This window comes from Cebidichthys violaceus, unplaced genomic scaffold (genome assembly GCF_023349555.1).
Source record: "Cebidichthys violaceus isolate CVI_PGR_0920_01 unplaced genomic scaffold, fCebVio1.0.p SCAF_10, whole genome shotgun sequence".
NCBI lineage: Eukaryota > Metazoa > Chordata > Actinopteri > Perciformes > Stichaeidae > Cebidichthys > Cebidichthys violaceus.
The window spans coordinates 1,830,585-1,852,684 of record NW_027176263.1 but is presented as its reverse complement, the minus strand read 5'-3'; the positions used below and the strand labels follow the sequence as shown (position 1 = coordinate 1,852,684).

General features: G+C 40.9%; 1 protein-coding gene across 5 annotated transcripts in view; it reads right to left on the bottom strand.

Moving 5' to 3' along the window:
• The window catches only part of ryr2b (ryanodine receptor 2b (cardiac)), a 63,596-nt gene that overhangs the window by 20,285 nt on the left and 21,211 nt on the right, over positions 1-22,100 (bottom strand). For all 5 annotated transcript variants that reach the window (XM_068720031.1, XM_068719995.1, XM_068720002.1 and 2 more), the window contains 41 exons: positions 21,818-22,018; positions 21,604-21,715; positions 21,334-21,474; positions 20,760-21,036; positions 20,483-20,597; positions 20,122-20,254; positions 19,722-19,825; positions 18,290-18,425; positions 17,317-17,503; positions 16,389-16,497; positions 15,028-15,148; positions 14,544-14,713; positions 14,045-14,265; positions 13,369-13,459; positions 13,123-13,263; positions 11,262-11,425; positions 10,997-11,075; positions 10,674-10,763; positions 10,286-10,423; positions 10,062-10,139; positions 9,611-9,686; positions 9,377-9,500; positions 9,074-9,189; positions 8,651-8,727; positions 7,677-7,789; positions 7,404-7,453; positions 7,162-7,222; positions 6,521-6,768; positions 5,929-6,010; positions 5,409-5,539; positions 4,944-5,264; positions 4,602-4,839; positions 4,154-4,241; positions 3,961-4,047; positions 3,632-3,793; positions 3,390-3,452; positions 2,642-2,764; positions 1,706-1,818; positions 1,301-1,397; positions 805-935; positions 27-78 (listed from right to left, as the gene is read on the bottom strand). In XM_068720031.1, the coding sequence (XP_068576132.1) occupies positions 27-78; positions 805-935; positions 1,301-1,397; positions 1,706-1,818; positions 2,642-2,764; positions 3,390-3,452; positions 3,632-3,793; positions 3,961-4,047; positions 4,154-4,241; positions 4,602-4,839; positions 4,944-5,264; positions 5,409-5,539; positions 5,929-6,010; positions 6,521-6,768; positions 7,162-7,222; positions 7,404-7,453; positions 7,677-7,789; positions 8,651-8,727; positions 9,074-9,189; positions 9,377-9,500; positions 9,611-9,686; positions 10,062-10,139; positions 10,286-10,423; positions 10,674-10,763; positions 10,997-11,075; positions 11,262-11,425; positions 13,123-13,263; positions 13,369-13,459; positions 14,045-14,265; positions 14,544-14,713; positions 15,028-15,148; positions 16,389-16,497; positions 17,317-17,503; positions 18,290-18,425; positions 19,722-19,825; positions 20,122-20,254; positions 20,483-20,597; positions 20,760-21,036; positions 21,334-21,474; positions 21,604-21,715; positions 21,818-22,018 (5,361 nt within the window). The remainder of the gene's footprint in view (positions 1-26; positions 79-804; positions 936-1,300; positions 1,398-1,705; positions 1,819-2,641; positions 2,765-3,389; positions 3,453-3,631; positions 3,794-3,960; positions 4,048-4,153; positions 4,242-4,601; positions 4,840-4,943; positions 5,265-5,408; positions 5,540-5,928; positions 6,011-6,520; positions 6,769-7,161; positions 7,223-7,403; positions 7,454-7,676; positions 7,790-8,650; positions 8,728-9,073; positions 9,190-9,376; positions 9,501-9,610; positions 9,687-10,061; positions 10,140-10,285; positions 10,424-10,673; positions 10,764-10,996; positions 11,076-11,261; positions 11,426-13,122; positions 13,264-13,368; positions 13,460-14,044; positions 14,266-14,543; positions 14,714-15,027; positions 15,149-16,388; positions 16,498-17,316; positions 17,504-18,289; positions 18,426-19,721; positions 19,826-20,121; positions 20,255-20,482; positions 20,598-20,759; positions 21,037-21,333; positions 21,475-21,603; positions 21,716-21,817; positions 22,019-22,100) is intronic.

Sequence of the window (22,100 nt, the reverse complement as noted above, 5' to 3'; positions counted from 1 at the left end):
ATGAGATCATTCTTATGTTCCATTACCTTGGCCATAATGGCAGCGTAGGACTTATAGAGGCCGTCATTTTCAAGCTTACTGTGAACAGGAGAGATGAATAATGTCATATTAGTGTATATCAAGGTATGGAAAGATGCAGAGTTCTAAAAATGGCTGGTCAATGACAGAGTCCAGGCCAATATGTAGCGGATCCATTATCGGTGCTTTAACCTTGATTTCAAAGCAGTATGTGGATCTTGAGTGAGATAATTGTATTCACGAGTCAACCCAGTGATATTGCACATTTTTATTGACCACACCAGAACACCTGGAACCTGGCTGATGCGATCACATCTCTTCAGTGACTGCATGCCGTCCCACACATGTCTTTAGAGTGAGGCGGAGAGGAACTGTTAATTTAATATTATGCTCTCAGAGGGCATGCAAATCTCTGCAGGAATATCATGAGAATGTCATAGCGATACCTCAAAGGGATTGATGGATCAAATCATGCATGACTAAAAAGAGCACGACAGGACAAACATTTCTGCAGAGTGAACCTACAAAGATGTGAAACGGATTTCTGATGTCAGGTTTTCAGAAAGCAATGGCCACAGATTTTGTACTAAATAAAAAAAAAAGAAAACGTAATATTGATGTTCTTGGTGATGGGTTGGATAAGTAATAAAACTAGAAAAGATTTTTTTTCTGTATGTGATGTTTTAGAATAAACACGCACGCGCGCATGCGCACACGCACACGCGCACGCGCACACACACACACACACACACACACACACACACACACACACACACACACACACACCTCCTTTCCATCAGGGCGCTTCGACTGAAGTGTGTAATGAGTTGTAGGAGGGGATCGATTGGTTTGGCGCCTTCTTCCACATTATTTTTTTCCTCTCTGTCACCTCCACACAGCTCCATCACTCCTCCCCTCTGCAGGCCAGAGAGAGAGAGAGTGAAGCGGTTAACAGCCACTGGTTGGTGACTAACATTTACACCCAGCTGGTTAGCGGTCTGTCAAACGCACACTATACACAAAAGATGATCATGTTTATGTGCACAGACAAAACGTTTTTTATTTGGTGCTTTGGTCTAGGTATTATATTTTACAGTAATCTTTTGTTGTGTGCATTAACAAATGAAAAAAATATGATTTGATTAAAAAATGTAAGTTATAGATGGAAAAGTGGCAATGTGTGTTTCTCACCTGATCATAATTCAACACATAGGCTTAACTCTTGTATGTTACAGTATTGTTTTAAACTACTAATGTCAGTATAGCTTGCTTTTCAACTCACAGCCAAATCCTCCACAAGCGTCTCCTCAAAGTTGTGGTCCTCAGCTGATATCCAGGATTTATTGTAGCCTTGGAGGAACAGGTTGACAGCTCTGTGCCTGGGGAGGAAGAGGAAAGGGTGAAGAGATAACAAGAGATTAGCATATGCATAGACAAATGTAAATGAGAGAATGAAAAACAGGCAGCATAGAAGGACACTATTAAAATATAAAAGAGCTATGATTAGACCAATTATTGCTCTTTCATTAAAGCCTCTTATGCCTATACAAGGTGAAGTGTTTTAACATCCACTAGAGAGTAAAGAGTATTACACCACAGCTATAATTCACAAGACACAAACATAAAATACAATGCCTTTAACACAGGACTTTATGCTAATTATATTGTAATCATGCTATGTTTGTACCTGGGTAAGTTGTAGAGGGGAGCCATCCTTAGGCAGGCCACCACCGCTCGTTTCCTCTGTTTGGATAAGACCTTGTGCCACGCAGGTTTCTTAGTTCTCTGAGGACGCTCCACCTGAACCCACAACCCAAGATAAACAAAGATTTCACACAGATAATGAAGTGAGGTAGAGCACATGAACCTCCGATGGACCCGAAGGGATTTCAGTGGGAACCGTTGAAGAGGCTCATCCTTATGCATTTGTCCTACATTTATCACGCAGTAGCACTGCAGGCATTACTTTTTTTCAATGTAATATATTCAAAATAAATTAGTGTTTGTAAATAACCTCTTAGCCCCCAGGCCTTGTAATATCCAACAGCTGATAAGGAGGTGAATCCTAACTCGTATTAACAGCTCTTGCAAATTACGATTCAGCAACACCAGAAGACTGTTTATTTATTATCTACTCCTGTGCTTTTCCTACTGTGACATGTCAGTATGTCTTCTGCAAAAATGAAAGCCAACAAAACAGAGGACCATCGCTAAAACTATGGCCAGCAAATATATCTTCTTGTCACTTTAGAGCCACCACCAGTGAAGTAACATTAGTAATACACTTTTTCCAGCAGATTTGATTAAAAAAAAAAACAACTCGCGGTTGTTTGCCTCCACTTAAGATACATTTGTGTGAAATTGTAATAATCAGCATATCAATTCTTAAGAAACGGCCGAAAAAGTGTTTAGTGAGGTCTCGGTTTCCACTGACCATAGAATTGTAATCAGCTCAACCGCAAGTCCGAGTGGACGCTTATGCTAAATTTGAAGAAATTCCCTCCAGGCATTCCTGATATATCGCTTTCACAAGAATGGACCGGACAGACAACCTGAAAAACATCCAGCCACGGCCGTTGCCAGAGGCATAAAAATCAGAAAATGTTTTTCTTTAAAAGCTCACCTGGTCCAGGTAATGAAGGACTTGAGCTACATCCAGAATCCTGTTAACAGTCTTTTGGGCGTCAGGGACGGCCCCTAGCTGGCTTTCTGCATAAAGGGTTTCCTGTCTCAAACAGTCTGATGCCTGTAAAGAGAAAAAATAATGGCACGTTTACTTCATTGGACTTCTTTCTTTTTTTCTTATCTTAACCATTCAATTAAATATACTTTGAGAAAGGCTGATGGAGAGGTGCCAAATTGAGGGGAAAAACAGGACTATAGAAATGAGAAAAGAGAATTCAGAGCAAGTACCTTCAAAACACATGGAATTGGAAATGGGCTCAAATGTTTATTTAAAAGTTTCTTTATGGTAATGACAAGTCAGAATTTATGCTTTCATCACTTACTTATGAATATACATATTTATCACTGACTCATGAATAAACAAATATCACATGCATATTCTGAACAATATTGTGAGTGTGTCACATTGATGTCTCTGGTGAGCAACGAGTAACAGAAAAAGAAAAAAAACAGATTATGATTTAGCAGAGTACGAGAGCATTCTTCAATTTAATTTACTACACACTTGATGCCTTCCACAAATTAAAAGTCAAATGCGCTCAGGCATGGCAATGAATATGCAGAATGTAGAGAAGTCATACACCTTCAATCAATCAATGAATAAATAAATGTTTTTTTCTTTAAGGATGTTGTCTAGGATATTTGTGCAAACCCAAAGAAATGAAAGCCTCTGTGACAGCATTTACCTGACTCTGAAGATTTGTAAGACAATTGAAAATGTGCTCTTGAATCTCATCTCGAGTGTTCTTCTGTGAAAAGCAAAGAATGGCCAACATTAAATATATATAAAGATATATACCAAGGAGATTTTCAGACACTCACCTTCAGTATGATCATTACACTGCAGATTACTATTTAAATGCACTCAATATGTCAAGGGTTTTGTCATCATGGGGACTACATTAATGATGGCACATTTCCAACTGACCTGAGTAAAGCCGCTCTTCGCTAACATGATAAGGCTGTGGTCGCTCGGAAAACAAACCCTGAGTCCCACAGGGAGCAGTCTCTTCATGGAGGCCACAATGAGAGAGGTGTGTGTGGAATAACGATCGCCCTTCCTCTTCATCCTCCTCTGCTCATGGTCGAACTGAGCATTAAAAAGACATGGAAATAGATTCATTTTGAGACTTCAACGACAGTTGACAACTTGTATGTGATTACCATACAACCACTAGTAGTGTCCATATATATACACTGCACTTGCACATCAGTGTAAGCATAATGTCCTAAGGCCAATTAGTGAATATGGCTGACCTTGGACATTTTGTCATTGTTGACCAAGAAAGCCAAGTTGTTGATTTCATTTTGTACCACAAAGTTCTGTTCCTCCCACTTGAAATTCTGTTAAAGCAAACAAGGGTGAAGAAAAATGTTTATGGGGTACAATATTCACTTAACTGCACTGAAATGAGAGGAATAAATCAAAAAAACACTATGTCATCCTCACATGAGATTTGGCCCAGAATGTAAAGACCTCTGCCACCATGCTGAACAGCTGCTCAGCATCAGGGTTCAAATCTTTCAGCCAGCTGGCTCTGAGACAAGACAAACCAAAACACACGACAGAGTTTATTCCTGTAAAGCTTAACATATTCCTGACATAATAATTGAAATAACCAATCAATCAACTTCCATTGTACTCTCACTGTATCTTCAATGCATGATTATTTGTTTTTCTTATTTACCACCAACAGTTGTTCCACAAACCTTAATGGAACATTTGGTGTTCACAAGTCAGATGATGATTACTGGAGGGGTAATGTCAACATAAAATATAGTGAAATAAGTTTCACTTTCCACCGAATCTATAAAAACCTGTATTTACTCCACAAGCTTTTGGCCTCAGAAAATAACCTTGAGTGCCCACATCTTAGCTCCTTGGCAGCATGCCTCACCGATTAGAATCCACAAATGGGATGAGGAGGGGGTAGAAGGCGTAGAGGTCTCGCACCAGTACAGTAAACTTCTCCTGTATCTCCAACTCTGCTTCAGAGGTATCGCACCCTTCTGCTTTCATTTGCTCCTCCTCCAGTAGCACACATTTGGCCCTCTTCCTCAACTTCTCCATCAGTGGCAGGAAGTGGCTCTTTAACAGCTCAGTGCTGGCTTTACATGTAATTGGCTGAGAAAAAACTGAAAGATATGACCATTAATAGTAGAAAAGAACAAAAGGCATAACTGATGGTGGAATAAAGAAATCCACACAACAATCACATAATTGCACATGATCACAATACCTGCTAGCTGTTTCATCCAATCTCCCTGGCTAGCTCCCACATGGTTGTGGATGACACGGAGAATGTGGCCAAGAAGGTCACTAGCATGTTGAGGCGTGACAGCGGTGCAGATTGGGCTTTCTGGCTGGCCCTCAGGGCCCCAGTGCCACCAACGGGACACGTAGCTGCACAGCAGAGGCAAAGTGACCTCCGTGACCCGGATGTAGTGGGCCTGGCGAGCTCCAGCACCAGCGCCTGCCAAGTCCTCCACTTCCCCGACAGCCTGTTCCAGAGAGGGCAGCAGGGGACACATGTCCTCCACCTGATCTGGCAGCCCCAGGTCTAACAAAAACAGATATGGAAAATAAGGCTGCGAAAACCGGGGGGGTGGGAGTTAAGACGTGGGGGTCGGAGCTATTCAAGAGGACCAAGATTATACAGACAACACAGATAAATATCAGTGTGTATGCAGTGTGCTTGTTATACCGTCTCTCTGAGAAGCACTCATGCTGTTGTAGATGGAGTAAGGATTGTCTTGGTTTAAAGATGGCTCCAGGAAGCACACAGGAAAAGTCCCAGCCAAGGCTGCCAGACAAGCACCTGCTGCTGTCCTCTGCCTGCATTGGAATGCTGTGTTAGGACGTAGGCATGGAGCTGACTAACGTCCAAATCTTATCAAACTATGGGTTAGGATTACTAATTTAAGTTAACTTGCCAGCTGCTTTCTTTACCTCTCTTCCCTTGGCCTTAATACATTTATCAATAGCCTTAATACATACTTGAAAGGCTCAACAATAACATTATTGAATACAGAATTTCAGGATTTCAGTGATTTCTATGATCAAGTATTCTGTGTACAGTATACACAAAGTAAGAAGTAAACAAATTTTAACCAAAAGCTTATGTGTGGAAAAAAAAAACAGACATAAACTAGAGAAAAAAATATGATTAAAATAAGACATTATGGTCATTAGCACAAACTCTGAAATCACAAAATAGAAAGTACCCCTCCATATAGATGCTGCTACTGGTGCCGAGAGAGAAGAGGCTGTTGAGGATCCTGTAACAGGACAGCTGGATACTCCCCACTGCAAAGAAAAGGTGATGGGGATTAAGCCGAAATCCTTGTTAGGTTTCTTTCAGACACCGCAAAGGGCACTGAGTAGGAAAGCTGATAGCTTACAATCACAGAGAGAACGAATAGCTGGATGGCTGCTGATTCAAGTAATGAATGATTCCTGGAGGGTCAGGATATTAGTGGAGGAGACAATATGCTTCTGCTGCTCCGTGGCCATCCCTGAGACACTTAACGAGAGCTGGTTTCAAAGATGAAGAAGGTAGGAATTTGAGGGGAAATCCCTGAGAGTGATTTCAGGGATGTGGAAACCAGCTGTTCATCCAGCTTTATAGCATACAGAGGGAAATGAATGAGACTACTGTAAACACATGTGGTGGTGCTTGTATATGAACTACTAGGTATGTGAGCACATGACATTTGTAATTGTGTATTTTAGTGTGCTCTTTAGGATGTAAAATGCATCATACAATAATTTGAGACATTGTTCCTGAATGGTGGTCTACATCAAGGACGCCCTTACCCAGGAGGTCCACGCCATAATTTTGGTTGCCAAGATGCTGAAAGAGGGATGTGAGGGTGGGAAGGAGAACGGAGGTTGTGAAGCTGAGAACCTTGGCTACTCCTCTAGCCGGTTGATTCCTACTCTGAGGTAAACAGACCAGGGTCACAGACAAGTTTTCCACAGTCGTCTCCAGATCAGTGGCGGCTGCCTCAAAGAATGAATGCAGAGATGCTTGGATAGACTCTGGGGCTGAGTTCATCAATGCCCTGAGGCCAAAAGATGAGAAAATGGCAGTTAATGTTCCTGCGACTAGCAAAAACGCAAGTATGTGTAATTAAAATAATGTTTTTTTTCAACAGGAAATAAATAGTTACATGGACTAAATCAGCTGCTAATCTATCCACCAGACTAGTCAAAATAATATCAATCTTTGCTCAGCCTAGATTCTACTCCTAGCATCATGCTTCAGAGGCATTGTCCTCAAGGAGTAAAAGTGATTTCAACAACAATTAGATAGCATCAGTGTATCAGTGGCTCAATTACACAAGTCATCTCATCCTCAGGCATGCTGGTGTGATACTGATGTGACACTGATGTGACCGCAGGCAGAGCAGGGAGATCGGTTCAGGCAGAGTGAGACAGTAGTGCCATCTAGCTACCTGGCATCCAGAGCCCGAGACAAAACATGAAGGCAGCTTGCAACTGATGAGACTTCGTTTCCTGGAAAAACAAAAGTTCAGCACACACAGACAAAAAAAAACAAGTAATATACAGAACATGCATACACACATAATGAATTGGAATCTCACACAATAACGTCTTAATGAGCAAACCATGGAATCAACTAAAAAGAGTGGGACAATTGATGTCTGAATGAGCTTTACTTCCACACCATCCTTACCAAAGAGTGAAATCCTGTGTCTTACCAGAGCTGCAAGCTTACAAAAGAGGCTGGAGGTGAGAAGAAAAGACAAGTGCAGTAATGAGGAGAGGGGAGTGGAAAAATTACAGAACACGCAATCAGAAGAATGAGGCTTCTTCTGTTAAAAAAAAAAAAAAAAAACATGTCTGAGGAATTGTTCCAGTACAATACAATGTGCAAGAGCATAAGAAAACTTTAAAATACTTCCAGTGTAATAAGCATACCATGTGTTTTGTTGGAGGCGATACATACCTTGCAATCATCTCCTTTTCCTTTTTTGACGCATAGCTTCTCGAGCAGAGAGAAGTGGACAGGAAATACAGACAGTGGCTCTTCACAAATTGTTCCAAGAGAGGAAGGATAACCTGTTAAATGGAGTAATAACCACATTTATTAACCACATTACCCTTAAAGTTCCTCTGACTACTGTAGCTTCAAGGTTGAGTATAAAAAAAAAAACACTTGTTCAGGGTGTTTGAGGACATCACATACATTCTGTGCCTGCTTGTCCCAATGCCTCATTGAAGCTACATCCCACACGCTGAGAAAAACATTTTTTATGGCCGCACCATTACATCAAATAGATCTCTGGAAAAAGCACTTTTTTCAAATTCAAAACATTTTCTCAGCCGATCTCAATGTCTTGTGACCATGACTAGAATTTCAAAAGTTAGTGGTCTGAGCAGTGCCTGCCTGTTTAACATGCGTTTGTAATGACAACAACAACCCGTGCGAGATAAGAGTTAAACATTCTTCACTTTAAAAAGCTTTTCTTATGACGCATTACCAATTCACAGTCAGGCAGACTGCATGGTTGTGTGAGTTGTGGGGTGTGGAGATCTGAGACATGACTGTTATTGGCTGACTGGGTCTGACTCAGTGGTGCCCATCAATGAAAAATAAACCCTGTTCATTCGCTGCCTCCTTAGAGGCAGAACTGTGTGGGAGGCTTTAATCAGTGTCCTGATGGCAGTCGACACGCCCACATGGATTTCTAAAATGGTTAAATAAATTACACGGCCACAAAGGGTTTTACTTAGAGGGTTGCCCGTGGTAACCATCAAACAAAACTAATTAGATGACGTAAATGGAAAAAAAGGCTAAGGGGAGGGAAGAAGATGGCGTTGGAAAAATCCAATTGGAAGGGGGCTAAGTCAATGTTAGAGATTCCATATCAGACAGAAGATTTCAACTGGGTTAAGATATGTATTTGATCTGAGGCAAACCTTGGGGAAAAAATGAATGGCTTGCTGGTGTGGAGCTTTCTCTCCTTTAGACATCTGTCCTCTGGCTTGCATCACCTCTGGAAAGAAAAGCACAATGATGATACTTCAGATAAAACAGAGCGATACAGATAATAAAAATCTCCAGTTCACATACCAAGGCCTGGTCTGGTGTGCGCTATTTTCTGATGGTTCAAATCAAAACTACCCCGAGGCAGACTTGGTGAATATGGACGCAAGAGACTGCTGGCTGTTATTGATACAATGTGGAGATTCAAGCCCCAGCGATATATTCAACATGTAGTGTCAGCTACATAAAGTACTCAGACCTTTGGGATGTACAATGTGAAAGTTATTTTATGCATTTCATTTCATTTCCTTGATTTTTGTTTTTGGCCTCAACATTCATGAACACTGTTATCTTACCCAGCTCCAACATCTGCTCCTGGGCGTCCTCGGTGTGAGACAGCAGCCGCTGAAGGAGAGTGTAGCCAAAGCAGTTGGCCATGGCTGGAAAGTCCATCTCCACTGTCTTCCTGTCCCTGTAGAGGAAGTGAAATCCAACAGGGAAAATTAGCCCTTAATCGCTGTAAAATCTGGACTTTGTATTTTGAATTTCCAGAATTGCCTGCACAGCACAATAAAATGAAAATGGAACACCTCACTTGCCACCCACCTCATACATACTGTATCACATTGCCCTTTTGCAACCACTCATTCTGTGCTCACCTCCACACTGTGTAGCCATTGAGCTGAAGGAACTTGAGGATATCCTTTGCTCTCTCTCCGAATTTGGTCTTCTCCTTGGCAGTCAGGGTATCATAGGGTGCAAGCATCGAATGGCCGCCCCCTCCTGCGAGCGGTAATGGGTCAAATGTGTTGCAATTTTGTCAACTGTTCTGTGCTTACTACGAGAAGAGGAGAGGATTTGAAGAAATATACGTTCACAGCAAGGCACGGTACCTTTACTTTCAAGTTCAAATTTCTTCCTCTTAGCCCAGGCGTTGTGGTAGTTTTCAGCCAACTGTTCAGCCATAGCCTGTAGCAACAAAAGTCAGAATCTATTTTCTGTCTGGCACATACACATCAGCTCCTCACACTCAACTTTCAAAAGCAGGAGGAAAGTCCAGGCCCACTTCTCCAACAAGGAAACTACTTTTGTGAAGGAATGTATCAAGGAGTCCTGTAGCCCAAATACGATTACACAGCACTCCAAACATGTTACCAATGGTAGACGATTTCTCTTTTTAAGACAACTTCAGATGTGTACATGGCATCTGACAACTCACAACTGTAACCCAGATTACATGCACAATATTATTTGAATTATTCAAATTTTTTTTTAGTAATAGGCCAGTGTTTGCAGATTGTGTGCCAGGATTTAGGTAAAACAAAAAACACAAGTATTCCTCACACACTGGTCCCATGATAAGGTGATGCTGCTCATGTCCATAGGTTTGGGGCTGAAGGTTGATGCTCCTTCAAAAGACAGCTAGGACACACAATGAATGGCTGATTATTAAATTTAATTTAAAAAACTTGTGAAAGGCAGTAAGGAGAAGTTAAGTTGTGAATGACTAGAACAGATATGTTTGGTGCCCAGAGGTGAAGTGAGTGTGGCCGTTTGAGTACATGTACCTGTCCAGACTGGGACACCCTGCGTGTCCAGGTTTGCGTGCCAAATGCGTCTCCTTCTTTGGTTCTCTCTATGCTCCATCCAAAGGCCAGCATACTTTTTATTGTTTCTTTAATTGCCCAGCGGTATGCCTCCTTCTCCTGAAATACAGGCGAACACTTCATGTAAAACTGAACTTTATAGGTCGTAGAAGGACAGCAGAAGTGCAAAACATAATCAAACTCCAAAAACTTGAAAAGAAATCCATTGTCCACTCCGTACAACAAAAGACCACGAACCGAGGCACTTTAATCTTTTATGTTACACACACCACATTAAGCAGGCAAGTGCCTCTGGGATTTCTCAGTTCGCTGCTTTCTTTTTCTTTCTTTTTTTGACTTCTCACTCTACCTTCTCAGCCAGAGCCCTGTACGGCTTCAGGAGAGGGTGAACCTTGGTGTTCTCACATAGCTGCTCCCCATGAACCCAGCCATTGGCAAACTGACAGATATAAGACACAGATTCAGTAAAAATTCCACATTACAAAATATGCAGACATCGTGATATTAGCTCAACCACACAACACAGACCGATGTTTTGACACTTTCAGACAGAGAACATCTTGTAAATGTATTCTTAAGTGGTTCAGTCCTGGCCAGGATATCACAAATCGACTCTACTTTGTCATCTTTAACAGGCCGCTCAGATTTAAAGAACAACTACTGTGGTTTTACCTTGTCCAGTGACCACTTCTCGTGAGTATGCTCTGCATACTTGTTAACTACAAACTCCAGTCTCTCTGGCACTGACACACTAGAGCAGGGAAAGAAATAATACATAATTTAGCTCTATAGCACAGCAACACCTTTGGATGCACCAGCACAAATATTTATCAAGAGCATTCAAAAACATATATTTTTCTTGGGGCTGAACAGGTCATCAAGAAGCAACGTTTTCTATTATTCTTTATCCATAATCAATAGATATCCCTGGTCTTACCTGGAGGTATCTACAGGCTGGGGGTCAAAGTGTCCTTCCGTGTCCATCAAGGCTTTTCTCTCCGTGTGGGACACACAGCTTGAGTCCATGTGGTCAGGGGGCAGAGCCATCACCACTGCAGCCAGGCACTGGACAGACAGCCTGAACAACTGAGGCTCATAGGGCTGTAGAGGTAGAGAAAGAAGGGGGCATTAGAAACATAATGTTGTAGGAGGGAAAGAAGAAAAAGAGAGGGACAAGGGAAGCCCGGCAATACTGTAAAATGGGATAAATAATGCTAAGATATAATATAGGGAAATCAGTCTTTCCTTCTGTTCTGTTATCTGTACAATAAAGAAATAATGAAAAACATTTCTGTCAGCATCGTCCACATGTGACAATTGCACGAAGAGGGAATGATTCATCATGAATTTGTTAGCCCTGTGTGTTAACATGGCATGCTGGGTACAATTTGGGACAGAATGCGCCTTTCCACTTTTGCACCTTATTTAAATTTTTCTGTCTTTTTAAGTGCTGTCATTATGTTTAAATGCACACAAACTAGGTTATTTTAACCTTATTAACAAATATAGCATACAGCAGAGACATTCAATTGCAGAACTGGCACTACAACTCAACTGGATTATATTGGTTTAGCCTGATTTTTGGGAGCTTTGCAACATGTGTCCTTATAAATTCTTTTGCTTTGAGCATGTGTCTTAATTTTACAAAGAGAACACTGTTCAGCAGAGGAAAAAAAGCTTTAATTGCAATTTAATAACACTTTGCATTTAATTATTTGTATTTATAATTATTGTAAAGTAAAATTAAGTGTATGATACAAGCAGTAACAAACTAATAAAATAAGATAAAATATATAAAATATGTAAAGTACAATAAATAGGGCAACTAATATACTGTACATCTGAGCTACACTTTACACTATATTGTAAAATGTCTCTGAAGAGATTCTTCTGTGCATTGTTGACTCAGTTTCTGAAGCCGTTTGATGAGGGTTACAAGTGGGCCCAGAATGATTTTATGAACTAACTTCTTTTTCATTTCATGTTCTCAATCTGTCGGGTAAGTATCATTTCTAATACGCTGGTACATGCATGCAGACAACTGTTCAGGGGTTTGAGGTTCAATATCAGGATATGAAAAATTTACAGTAAATCTCAAGTGTGTTGTATCCTCCTCCACACAAGTTATACTACAAGTTTACTGGTAGAGAAAATCAAACACGGAGTTTGGTGTTTCACCTGAAATATACACTAAATCAATAGTAGGATCAAACATTTATTATTTTTCTGGTGCTCCATGAAAATATAAAGCAAAGAATATGTGTGTGTGTGTGTGTGTGTGTGTGTGTGTGTGTGTGTGTGTGTGTGTGTGTGTGTCCGTGTCCTTTACATATCTCGAGAACTGTTAATCCGATCTACTTCACACTTGGCGGCTGTATTTTTGGGGTCCTAAGGATGTGCAGTCGTGAGAGTTGGTGCCATATTCAATATTAATCCAACTTTGAATGAAAAAGCAAACAGCGCTCTGTGCAGCAGTGGGGCGGAGCTTCAGAGCTCAGCAGACTGAGTCTAGTATGTCGTCCGCAGTGAGCTTTTAAAGGTTGCAGTTCATTGACTGCAGTTTACTTTTGCTGCTGGATATACTAGATATACGTTACAACCGAACTCTTCTTCACTTCCTTGGAGTCAACAAGCAATGAGCAGTTCTCGACAGCACTTCAAACATGCAATACCGGGCGCCAAGCAATCATCCCATTCCAAACGACCACGACCAAAAAAGGCGCTGTGCACCAATTCTTAAAACTGTACATAATTTGAATGTGATTTTGAGATGGAAACAGGTATTCAGTATGGTTTACCTTCTTTGCCAGGGCCTTAAACACGCCCCAGAACAACTTTCTGGATAGATGGAGCTCCTCTTCAGAGGCCAAACCATGGTCACCCGGCCCTCCAGCTAGTGAGTAGTACTTCCACCTCTGCTCGTAGTGACAGGTCAAGAGCTGGTTGATGAAAGTATTGACCAAAGTCAATAAAATGTATCTTTTTAACTTGGTGTACAAGTTTTTTCACATATACGGTTGTAAACTGTAATTGATTTTTTTCACCTTTAATGGGATCTTGCTGTAGTCTGTGAGGTGGGGAACATCGAAGACAAGACGTCGAAGAAGAGGCTGCATCATAGATGGTTGGAGTACACTGAGGACACCAATGAGGGCAGAATTTGTCACATGAGCAGATACAAATCACATCCACCAACACACACACACACACACATACACAACAGATGAATGATGTTATGAGTAATTATCATGTCTCAGAAAAACGTTGCATATAATTGAGAAGTTGCCATGGGCAAGATCCAATTAGTTTGTTATCATTTCTGATTGACTTTGGTAAATAACATCTAAATTGGGCAAAACAGGCTTCATAGTGATTCATTAAATATAATTAGTAGGAACAAGAGTGCACTTATGTGTTTGCATCAGGAAGCAATGATTTGTTACCGTGTCTCTTTTCGCTTCTCAACGTATGATTTGGTAAAAATCAAAAATGCAGTCAGGTCAATCGATACAGGAAGCTCATGGTGCAATAATTTACAAATTACAAATGGCAGACCACATAAGATGCAGCTTCCAAAGATAACATTGTACCATAACATGCATAATCTATTAGCGACTTGATGAAAAATCAATATCCTATCTGCGGACAGCAACAACTCTTTATGATAATAACAGCAGAGAGAACCCTAACCTGCTTCATCATACCAACAAATAGCACTACCTGCACACAGCTAGCAAACATTCTTCTATCGTGTCTCTCTGAGCCTTGGTCAAGCTCAGAGCCCTGGAGAGGTTGTAGATTGCCTGGATGAGAGAATCCACCAGCAAAGCATGGTCCTCCAAAGGGAAAAAGAGCGCTGAACATTTGGTGAGCAGGGGAAGAACAGATGTGCATAAGTATCTGTTGAGGGCCAGGGCCATATCAGTGGATCCCAATTCAGCCTGCAATGAAAAAGAGAGGTTACAATTACAGAGTCCATTTAACTAAAGGGAACTAAATAGACAAGATGGAATGAAGAAGAACTTCAGACCATGATCAGGAATGCAAAAAAAAAAAAAGGCCTCAGATTTAACTTCGAAATATGTTAAGACTTAAGCTGAACAACCTACTTGTATCAGGTGGGAGGCATGCTATTAAGTTTCATGGAAAACAAAACATTCATTCATTAGAATGAATCTTCTCTGAACACAGCAACAAAATACTAATTTTCTCTGCTCACAGTGTCGAGAGAGACAGCTGCCTGAAGGTCGGGCAGAAAGCCAACTTCTAGTAGGTGGAGAAGAAAGTTCTGGTTCTCGATGCCATAGACCCGGGCCAGGAAAAGAACCACAGCTGCCTTGTGGTCTGGGCAGAACACTGTGGACAGGTCAGGCTCAACCGCCAGACCATCTGGACAGGCAAATGAAAAGTAAAGATTAGATGTTAAGACCAAAGGTCATATAGACATACGTATTATATATATATTTATCTGCACTATGTGAGCAGATCACTGCGTGTGGTTCTGGATCCCTAGTCCAGACTCAACCATTGACACCATCATGTACAGCGTGGTGCATAACAGGAGAGTAAAAGGAACACTGTAACTACAAAAATCTCAGTTTGTCTTTAGGATATAATTTAAAAAGCAACCATAGCAAACCAGCCAGGTTTCTGTGTAAATACTGAATACAAGCTGATGTTTGGTGGCACTGAAACAGGCTGACCTTCAGACACTGGAGGGATTTGAAAGGAGATGCTGATGACTCCCTCAAGATCCTGAATGGGGACGAGCGATCTCAGAATGGCTCTGACTCGGATGGCTTCTCCTTTGCCTCGTTGAATCAACTAGACAACAATTCAGAACAAAACATTCTTATTGGTCTGTCATTTACAGCCTACAAAGGATTCTCACGTACATATATTGTATTTTATGGCATCATCAGTGGAAGGATTACAGTGGTTCATAAAATTCTAACGACATCTTCCTTATGATGAGTTGCAGCCCATTTTGTACAAATGTAATTTTTGTCAAGTTCAGAAACTATGTAGACTTTTTTCAGGGGGGGTTTTCTGAAAAATTGTGTATTAACTCTTGCTGGTTTAATTTCTACAATTTTTGTAGTTCTGTTCATTTTTCTTTTGAACCATTTCTTTTACTTTTTATTATTTTATTATCTTCTAAAGCATTAAATGCATTTCAAAGACTTCTGTAAGGCATTTTGAACAGCCTTTGTGTTTGAAAGATCCAACACAAAAACTGTCCCCGTCTTGTTTTGCCTTTAAACTTCAATGCCACTGTAATACACAAAAAGAAACGCATCCTTTCAAAAGGTTTCTTTTTTCCTTTTTCTTTTTTTTAAATCAGGCCCTTATGCTGACAGTCAGGTACACTTGCTCACTCCCCAAGCTGGCCTTGTGTGCACATTCTAAGCCAATTACTCTGTCAATATCCAGTTAATAGCACCAGGGAGTTTAGAGTTTTGATGGACATCACAGACCACTAATTATACATATTGTCATGCATGTTGTCAGGTGAACATAGTGTCTCCAATATTCTACACATTCAGTGTATAATAATACAGTACGGTCCAACTAGATTCTCAATGTTGTAGAGTTTAAAGAGATGAATACAGTATTACAGTACAGTAAAGTACAGTATCATTGGTATGGATTACATATTCTGTCATCAAGTGACCAGTTAAATGTTTTCAGTTTTATGTCTAAACATAACATTACAGTCATTTAGCAGACGCTGTTATCCAAAGCGACTTACAATTCAGTATCTATCTACACACCGTAGGCACAGCTACGGGAGTAATTTTGGGGTTAAGTGTCTTGCTCAAGGACACATTGACATGAGACTAGCAGGAGCCGGGGACCAAACCGCCGACCCTGTGATTGAAAGGCAGCCCTGCTCTCCGCTTATCCACGGTCACCCACAAACATAAACATAAAGAGTATGAAGGCCAGGCCATTATTTTCTTTGGCTCCCTTTGACCCACTCTTTTCTCCATTAGGCTTTATTGTTTTAGACGTCAGCTGATATTGATGCAAAAGGGCTTCTGAAAGCTGGAAAAACACTCACATGCATTTCTGGAGCACAGCGTCCCAGCATGTCGATCAGGGCTGAGTAGAAGGTCATGATGGCGTGGCCCATGTGAATGAGGTCATCATCAGTGTCCTGGACAACGTCTCTGTTACGGGAGACAATCATAACAGTCCAAAGCTTGTCATTAACTGAAATATATCATTAATCATCATTTCTAATAGAATCAAATGATTGATTATTCCTAAATAAAGCCGCCCGTTGGCAGGATAAGATAAGATCTTTCCTCCTCATTTCTAATGACCTCAATATTTATCTAAAATTCTGACAGTTACAATAGAAGAAATGCAGACAGAGCAGTGGTCAGCTCCCACTCCATATAAATCCTGAATTAAGCAGCTTAGAAATAATCAGTGTCATTAAACTGTTCCACTGTTGTACAGCTTATTTAACCTCTATTTACCAAGGGAAGGTTGGCTGAACACAGATGCTGCACTCCAGCCAAGAACTGCTCCGAAAAGCCTGAGAGAAAATTAATCCTGGGACTTATTACGATTGGGCATAGAAACACAGTGCTAAACAGGCTTACACCCAATACAATGATATACTACTTTAGATGATTGTGTAATGCTATGTACAGGAAGCGTAGCATTTAGATAAAATATGTATACACCGATCTCTTGACGCTGGCGAAGTTTAATCATTTTCAACTCTGTGCATTGAAAGTTCACTGGAAAATGGAATCAATCAATGAGCTTTCATATTGGTGTGAGAAAGTGATGAAGCTGAAATGTAGCAGAAAATTACAGAAACCTTATCTAAGTATTTCTATACCCTACAAAATAGATAAGATGTGATGCACTAAAACTGTCTGTGGTCTTGTCAACTGCAGAGCTCAAAACCAGTGTAGTAAAACCTGATCTATTTGCACATACACACAATTTAGGACTGAACATCTCATACTGACAGTGTTTTGTTGGACTGGTAGGTGGTGCAAGGTCCGTCCATAGAAGGGTCCTCCGAGATCCTGATGGCTTCCTGCACGGCTGCTAGGAGGCCATTTCCCTCCTCACCTCGCAGGGCGGGGCCAAAACACTCAGGCCGACGAATCAGCAACCTCAACACCACATAAGCATTCTCCTCTACACTCTCGCCTGTGGTTAAGGAATGCACAGAAGATAAAGATTAACCAAAAGGTGGACTGGATGAAATTGTGGATTGTTTCGGAAAGCATTATTTTGTTTTCGATCATATTTATCTCAGATATTCTTATTCAATTCATAGGAAAGGAAATCAATAAACTCAAAATGAACTAAGACAATCAATGGAATAATGATGTCCAGGTCACTATATGTACAGCTTTAAGGCTGTATAGAAAAGAGCAAAAAACAACAACATGAAAGGCACTTAGGTTTAAAATTCCGTGCCAACCGGCTGAACTGTCAGCTCCCTCAAGGACAATTTTAACTGATGCTTTCTGGGCACCGCTTCAGTGTCAGAAAAATCAATAGTAGAAGAACCAGAGAGTTAATTACCTCTATTGGAAATAGCTCACTTAATTGGAAGCCTGACATGATGCAGCCTCTTGTACCTTTTTAACTTTGTATTTGGCTCGTGTTATTCTAGCAGTGAATATCTGAGAAGTGATAAATGCCCTGAATAGGTAAAGTCAAAATAACTGAATATATAAATAATACGGTTTATGAAATAATGAATGCATTTTAAGGGCTGCCAAAAAACTAAAATTCCCTTAAAGACAAATGATCAAATAAAAATAATCAAGCCAGATTCTGTAAAGGGACAATGAAGTGTATATAATTAGGTTAATTCTGAATTATATAAACGGACTGGAACAACACACATGCCTACAGAAATCGTATTAAAATGATCACAGGATGTCTTCTGAATGGGAGGACTATAGGTAGAACTAAAAGGGTTACCATTGCAGAAGACAGCAAAACGTAAAAAATCCAGGTAACGCTCTCCCTCCACAGGGTTCCATCCAATATCAGGATAGCCTTTAGCCACGAGCATCGGACAGCTCTGGAGACCGCAGCCAGCGAGGTACTGAACCACCTGGATAGTAGATTACATTAGTTTTACAGACACTGGTTCACTGCAGCTACTGTACAACTAATGGGGTGCAACAAAGAAAACCGACAGTGACAGACCCACACAAACATAAACAACATAGGTGAGTGAAATAAGAGTGACGCTGCAGAACAATATTGAATGTCAGCGCATGTTCATTCCAGACCAGGCGTCTCAACTATAAAACAGTGTGTAGGATCCACATGTACAGACTCTCTTTCCCTGCTAGTTCTTCCATTCCAGACTGGTTGCTTCTTAATTGATCACAACAATCAGTGGTTTCCCCCACCCTGGATATCATTTGAAAATGGCAGCTTGATAGGGGAACACAATATCATTCAGCATTTTAGTTTTGTTATGTTGAACTTAGCTAGCATTATGATTAGGACTCAATGAAGGAGTGATTGTCACTGCCTTTATTTCCACACTTTGCTAATTTACACAATCCATATGCAGGTGGTGAAGATGTGCCAGGTGAGGTGACTGGAGATGGCAGTGTGTCGTGCACCACATCTGTCCCTATCAAATAAACCATAAATAAATAAAGTCGTGTTCACTGCACGATTTATACGCACAAAAACTTAAATGGTACTTGGTGATATATGCATTTCATTAGAAGATATAATTGATTGACACCGAAGAATATTGACGCTCTGCTCTGCAATTATTTAATGCTATTTGATGTGATGTTTTTTTTTTTTTACAGCCAATGGTGCGGTGCTCCGCAGCTGACCACGAGCATCTGTAGTATGGCCCTCTCCACTCTGCTCTGTAAAGCGCAGACAGTGCAGATGAAATATTTACCGAAATTTGATTTGAGATTTAAGTGGGTTTATATCTTTTACAGTTGAAAGGTGCTTATGGAATAGTTATGGCTCAAATATAACTGCTGGTTTGATTATTAATGATAAAGTGGATCTAGAAGTAACGTGATTATAATGAAATTAAATGTATTAGAGGCATCATTATATGTATAATGATGTACTCTCACATTTGAATTCGACAGTGGTTACAATTCACCACCTCACCATCTGCCTTGCCAGTGTCCCTCGTCTCCATAGCGTGGGTATGCATGGGTCAGAGTTTCCATACGGGTGCGAACATTCTTCCGTCAAGTTTGTTTTCATTAATCACAACTTGTGCATGGGAAGCGCGTACGCCTCCTTTGGGCCCCGTTTTGTTAATTTGCAAAGACCATAAATGAGATCCCAGAGTATTTATGGACATAATGGAGACTATTAGCATCAGCACTGTAGAGGAAGGCAGCAAATATGAACTCACCTTCTCTAGGTCAGGTTCCCTCAGCGCTAAGGCCAGTTCATTGTTATCCATAACAGAGGCTGCTGCCACATCCAGAGGAGTGGCCCCACGCATGGATGGTGAAGCTAAGGGACGAAGTCATTAAACAATCTAAACCCAGACTCATAAACTATAAATGATGTCAGGATATTGCAGCTTACACCTTCACAAGGTTATTTTCCTAAGTGCAAAATAATGTCCTCGCTAAGAGTAAAAGGGTCACAAACAATACCCCATCTGTGTACACTTTAATACAACAGTCGTGAGTAAACTACCTTATTGAAACTTTCAATGTTAAATGTTTGAAAACTGAATTCCATCCATGCAACAGCACTACAAACTATGGCCTCAGAAATTGCCAGAGTGAGGAAATAGGATTTACCCAGACCAACGCTGCTGTTTTCCAGCAGATAACTGAGATGGTCAAACAGGGCTCCCTGATTATGGCGGCTGATGCGGCAAAAATAACACAGGAATCGACAACAGCTGGCCACCATCTTCGGAAAGGTAATCTCCTAACAAAGGAAAATCAATGAATGGGTATAAAGAAAAGCAAGATGTGAGGAGGTTATGGCACAACTGACTGCACTGCAGTGAGTATTGCTCTATTGATGATGCAGCTACAACACAGAATAATCTTTACCTTTAGTACATGACCTGTAGAATACAGATACTCTACTGTACTACTAATGAAAAGACATTTTGTCCATATTATCACTATAGATGTCACATTTGTCTCTCACCTTTGATTCCCCTTCTCCAAGAACATTGACCATCACCTCCATCACGGTCTCATGTATCCCCAATGCCCTCATTAGGTTAGGGTGCTGGTAGAAGACTTTATTATTCATGATGTCTCTGTACATAAAACAGTAAAAGAAAAATGACAAAGAATTGAAAGATATTTTCCACACAACAAATTATATTATGAGGCATAGGCTATATGTTAGAAATGAATCAATACAAATAATATTATTGCAAATGAAGCAAACCCATGTCCCATTAGAAATGTCCCCCTACCCTAGTCTTCTGATCATCAGCCTCTCCTCTTCTTTCCCCATGCGGACGCTGAGGAGGGAGCGGATTTGGCTCAGCGAGGAGAGAAGAGCCATGGTGTCTTCTACCGACGCCTGGCTGATCGTATAGGCTCTGCAGAGGTGTGCCGTCATTTGGCCCCCGAGGCCCTGATACTGGCGGTGCAGCAATGAGAAGACAGCCCGAACCAGTTCAGGGTCCTCCATCTCAGTCTCTTGAGCCCAACGCACCATCGTCTCAGAGATCAGCGTTTTGAGGGACTCTGAAGAAAAAGCAGGTGAAAAGTAATGAGACTGAATATGTTATTACATTTTAGGATTATTTGTCCAACACAAAGTTTACTTGGCTGTATTCAAAACAACATCTCTGATTGGAGGTTAACACTTGATATTCACATTGATTTTCACCCATCTCATCTTTATTACAATTCAGCTATGTTCCTATATGGTATTAATACTGAACCAAAAAAGGCTGCACAATCGCATGTGCACGTAAATGAATAGGCCACAATGTACAAAGTAAGACAAGGAAGGGGCTTTGCCAACATAGATGGACTTACTGGCGCTCTGCGGTCTACTCCCTTCCACTTCTATTGGTGTCTTCATCAGTCCAATCACTCTCACCACTAGACTGAGAAGTCGGTCTTTCAGAGACATCTCTGCATCCTCTTCGTCCTCTGTGTCACTGTCCAATTCAATGCCTGCATAACAGCAACAGGTGAGATTTACTCAGTGGCAATATTGGTAAGTGCCTTCAAGGAGATTTTTCATAGTGCCCTGGCTCTAAGAAGACTAATAAAGAATAAGTCAAATATAAGCGGTGCTCCAACCACAGTGTGTGCTGAGAAGGTGATGGAAGTCTTGCAGGAGCTGTTGGATTTCCACTGGACATGGACAGTTTTCCTGCTGCTCATCCTCTCTGAAGCTCAGCAGCATGTTGATCTAAAGACAAGGTGACAGACTATAATAATAATATAATATATATATAATAATCTAAGAAATGTTTAAGGTTTTTTTCTTTAAGCCCATTTCAGCAAATTCAACCTGCTCCTGTGGAGGTGAGCGGAACTCCTTGGTCTTGCGGGCGGTGAGCGCGGCAGACATGTGGAGTGCTTGCATGACCTGGTTGTAGCGAAAGCGTTGGTTCTCCTGCAGCTGGCCCACAAAGTTGTCAGAAAACGCAACCACAGCTTCTACCCTGTGGCGCACCTGGCAATCACACAGGTAGGACAGCAGATGGCAGAGCTGGAGAAAGAAACGTATTAAATCTTCTATCACGATTCATTTTAGACGGCGTGTGGGAATATATAAACATAGCTTCTGAAGC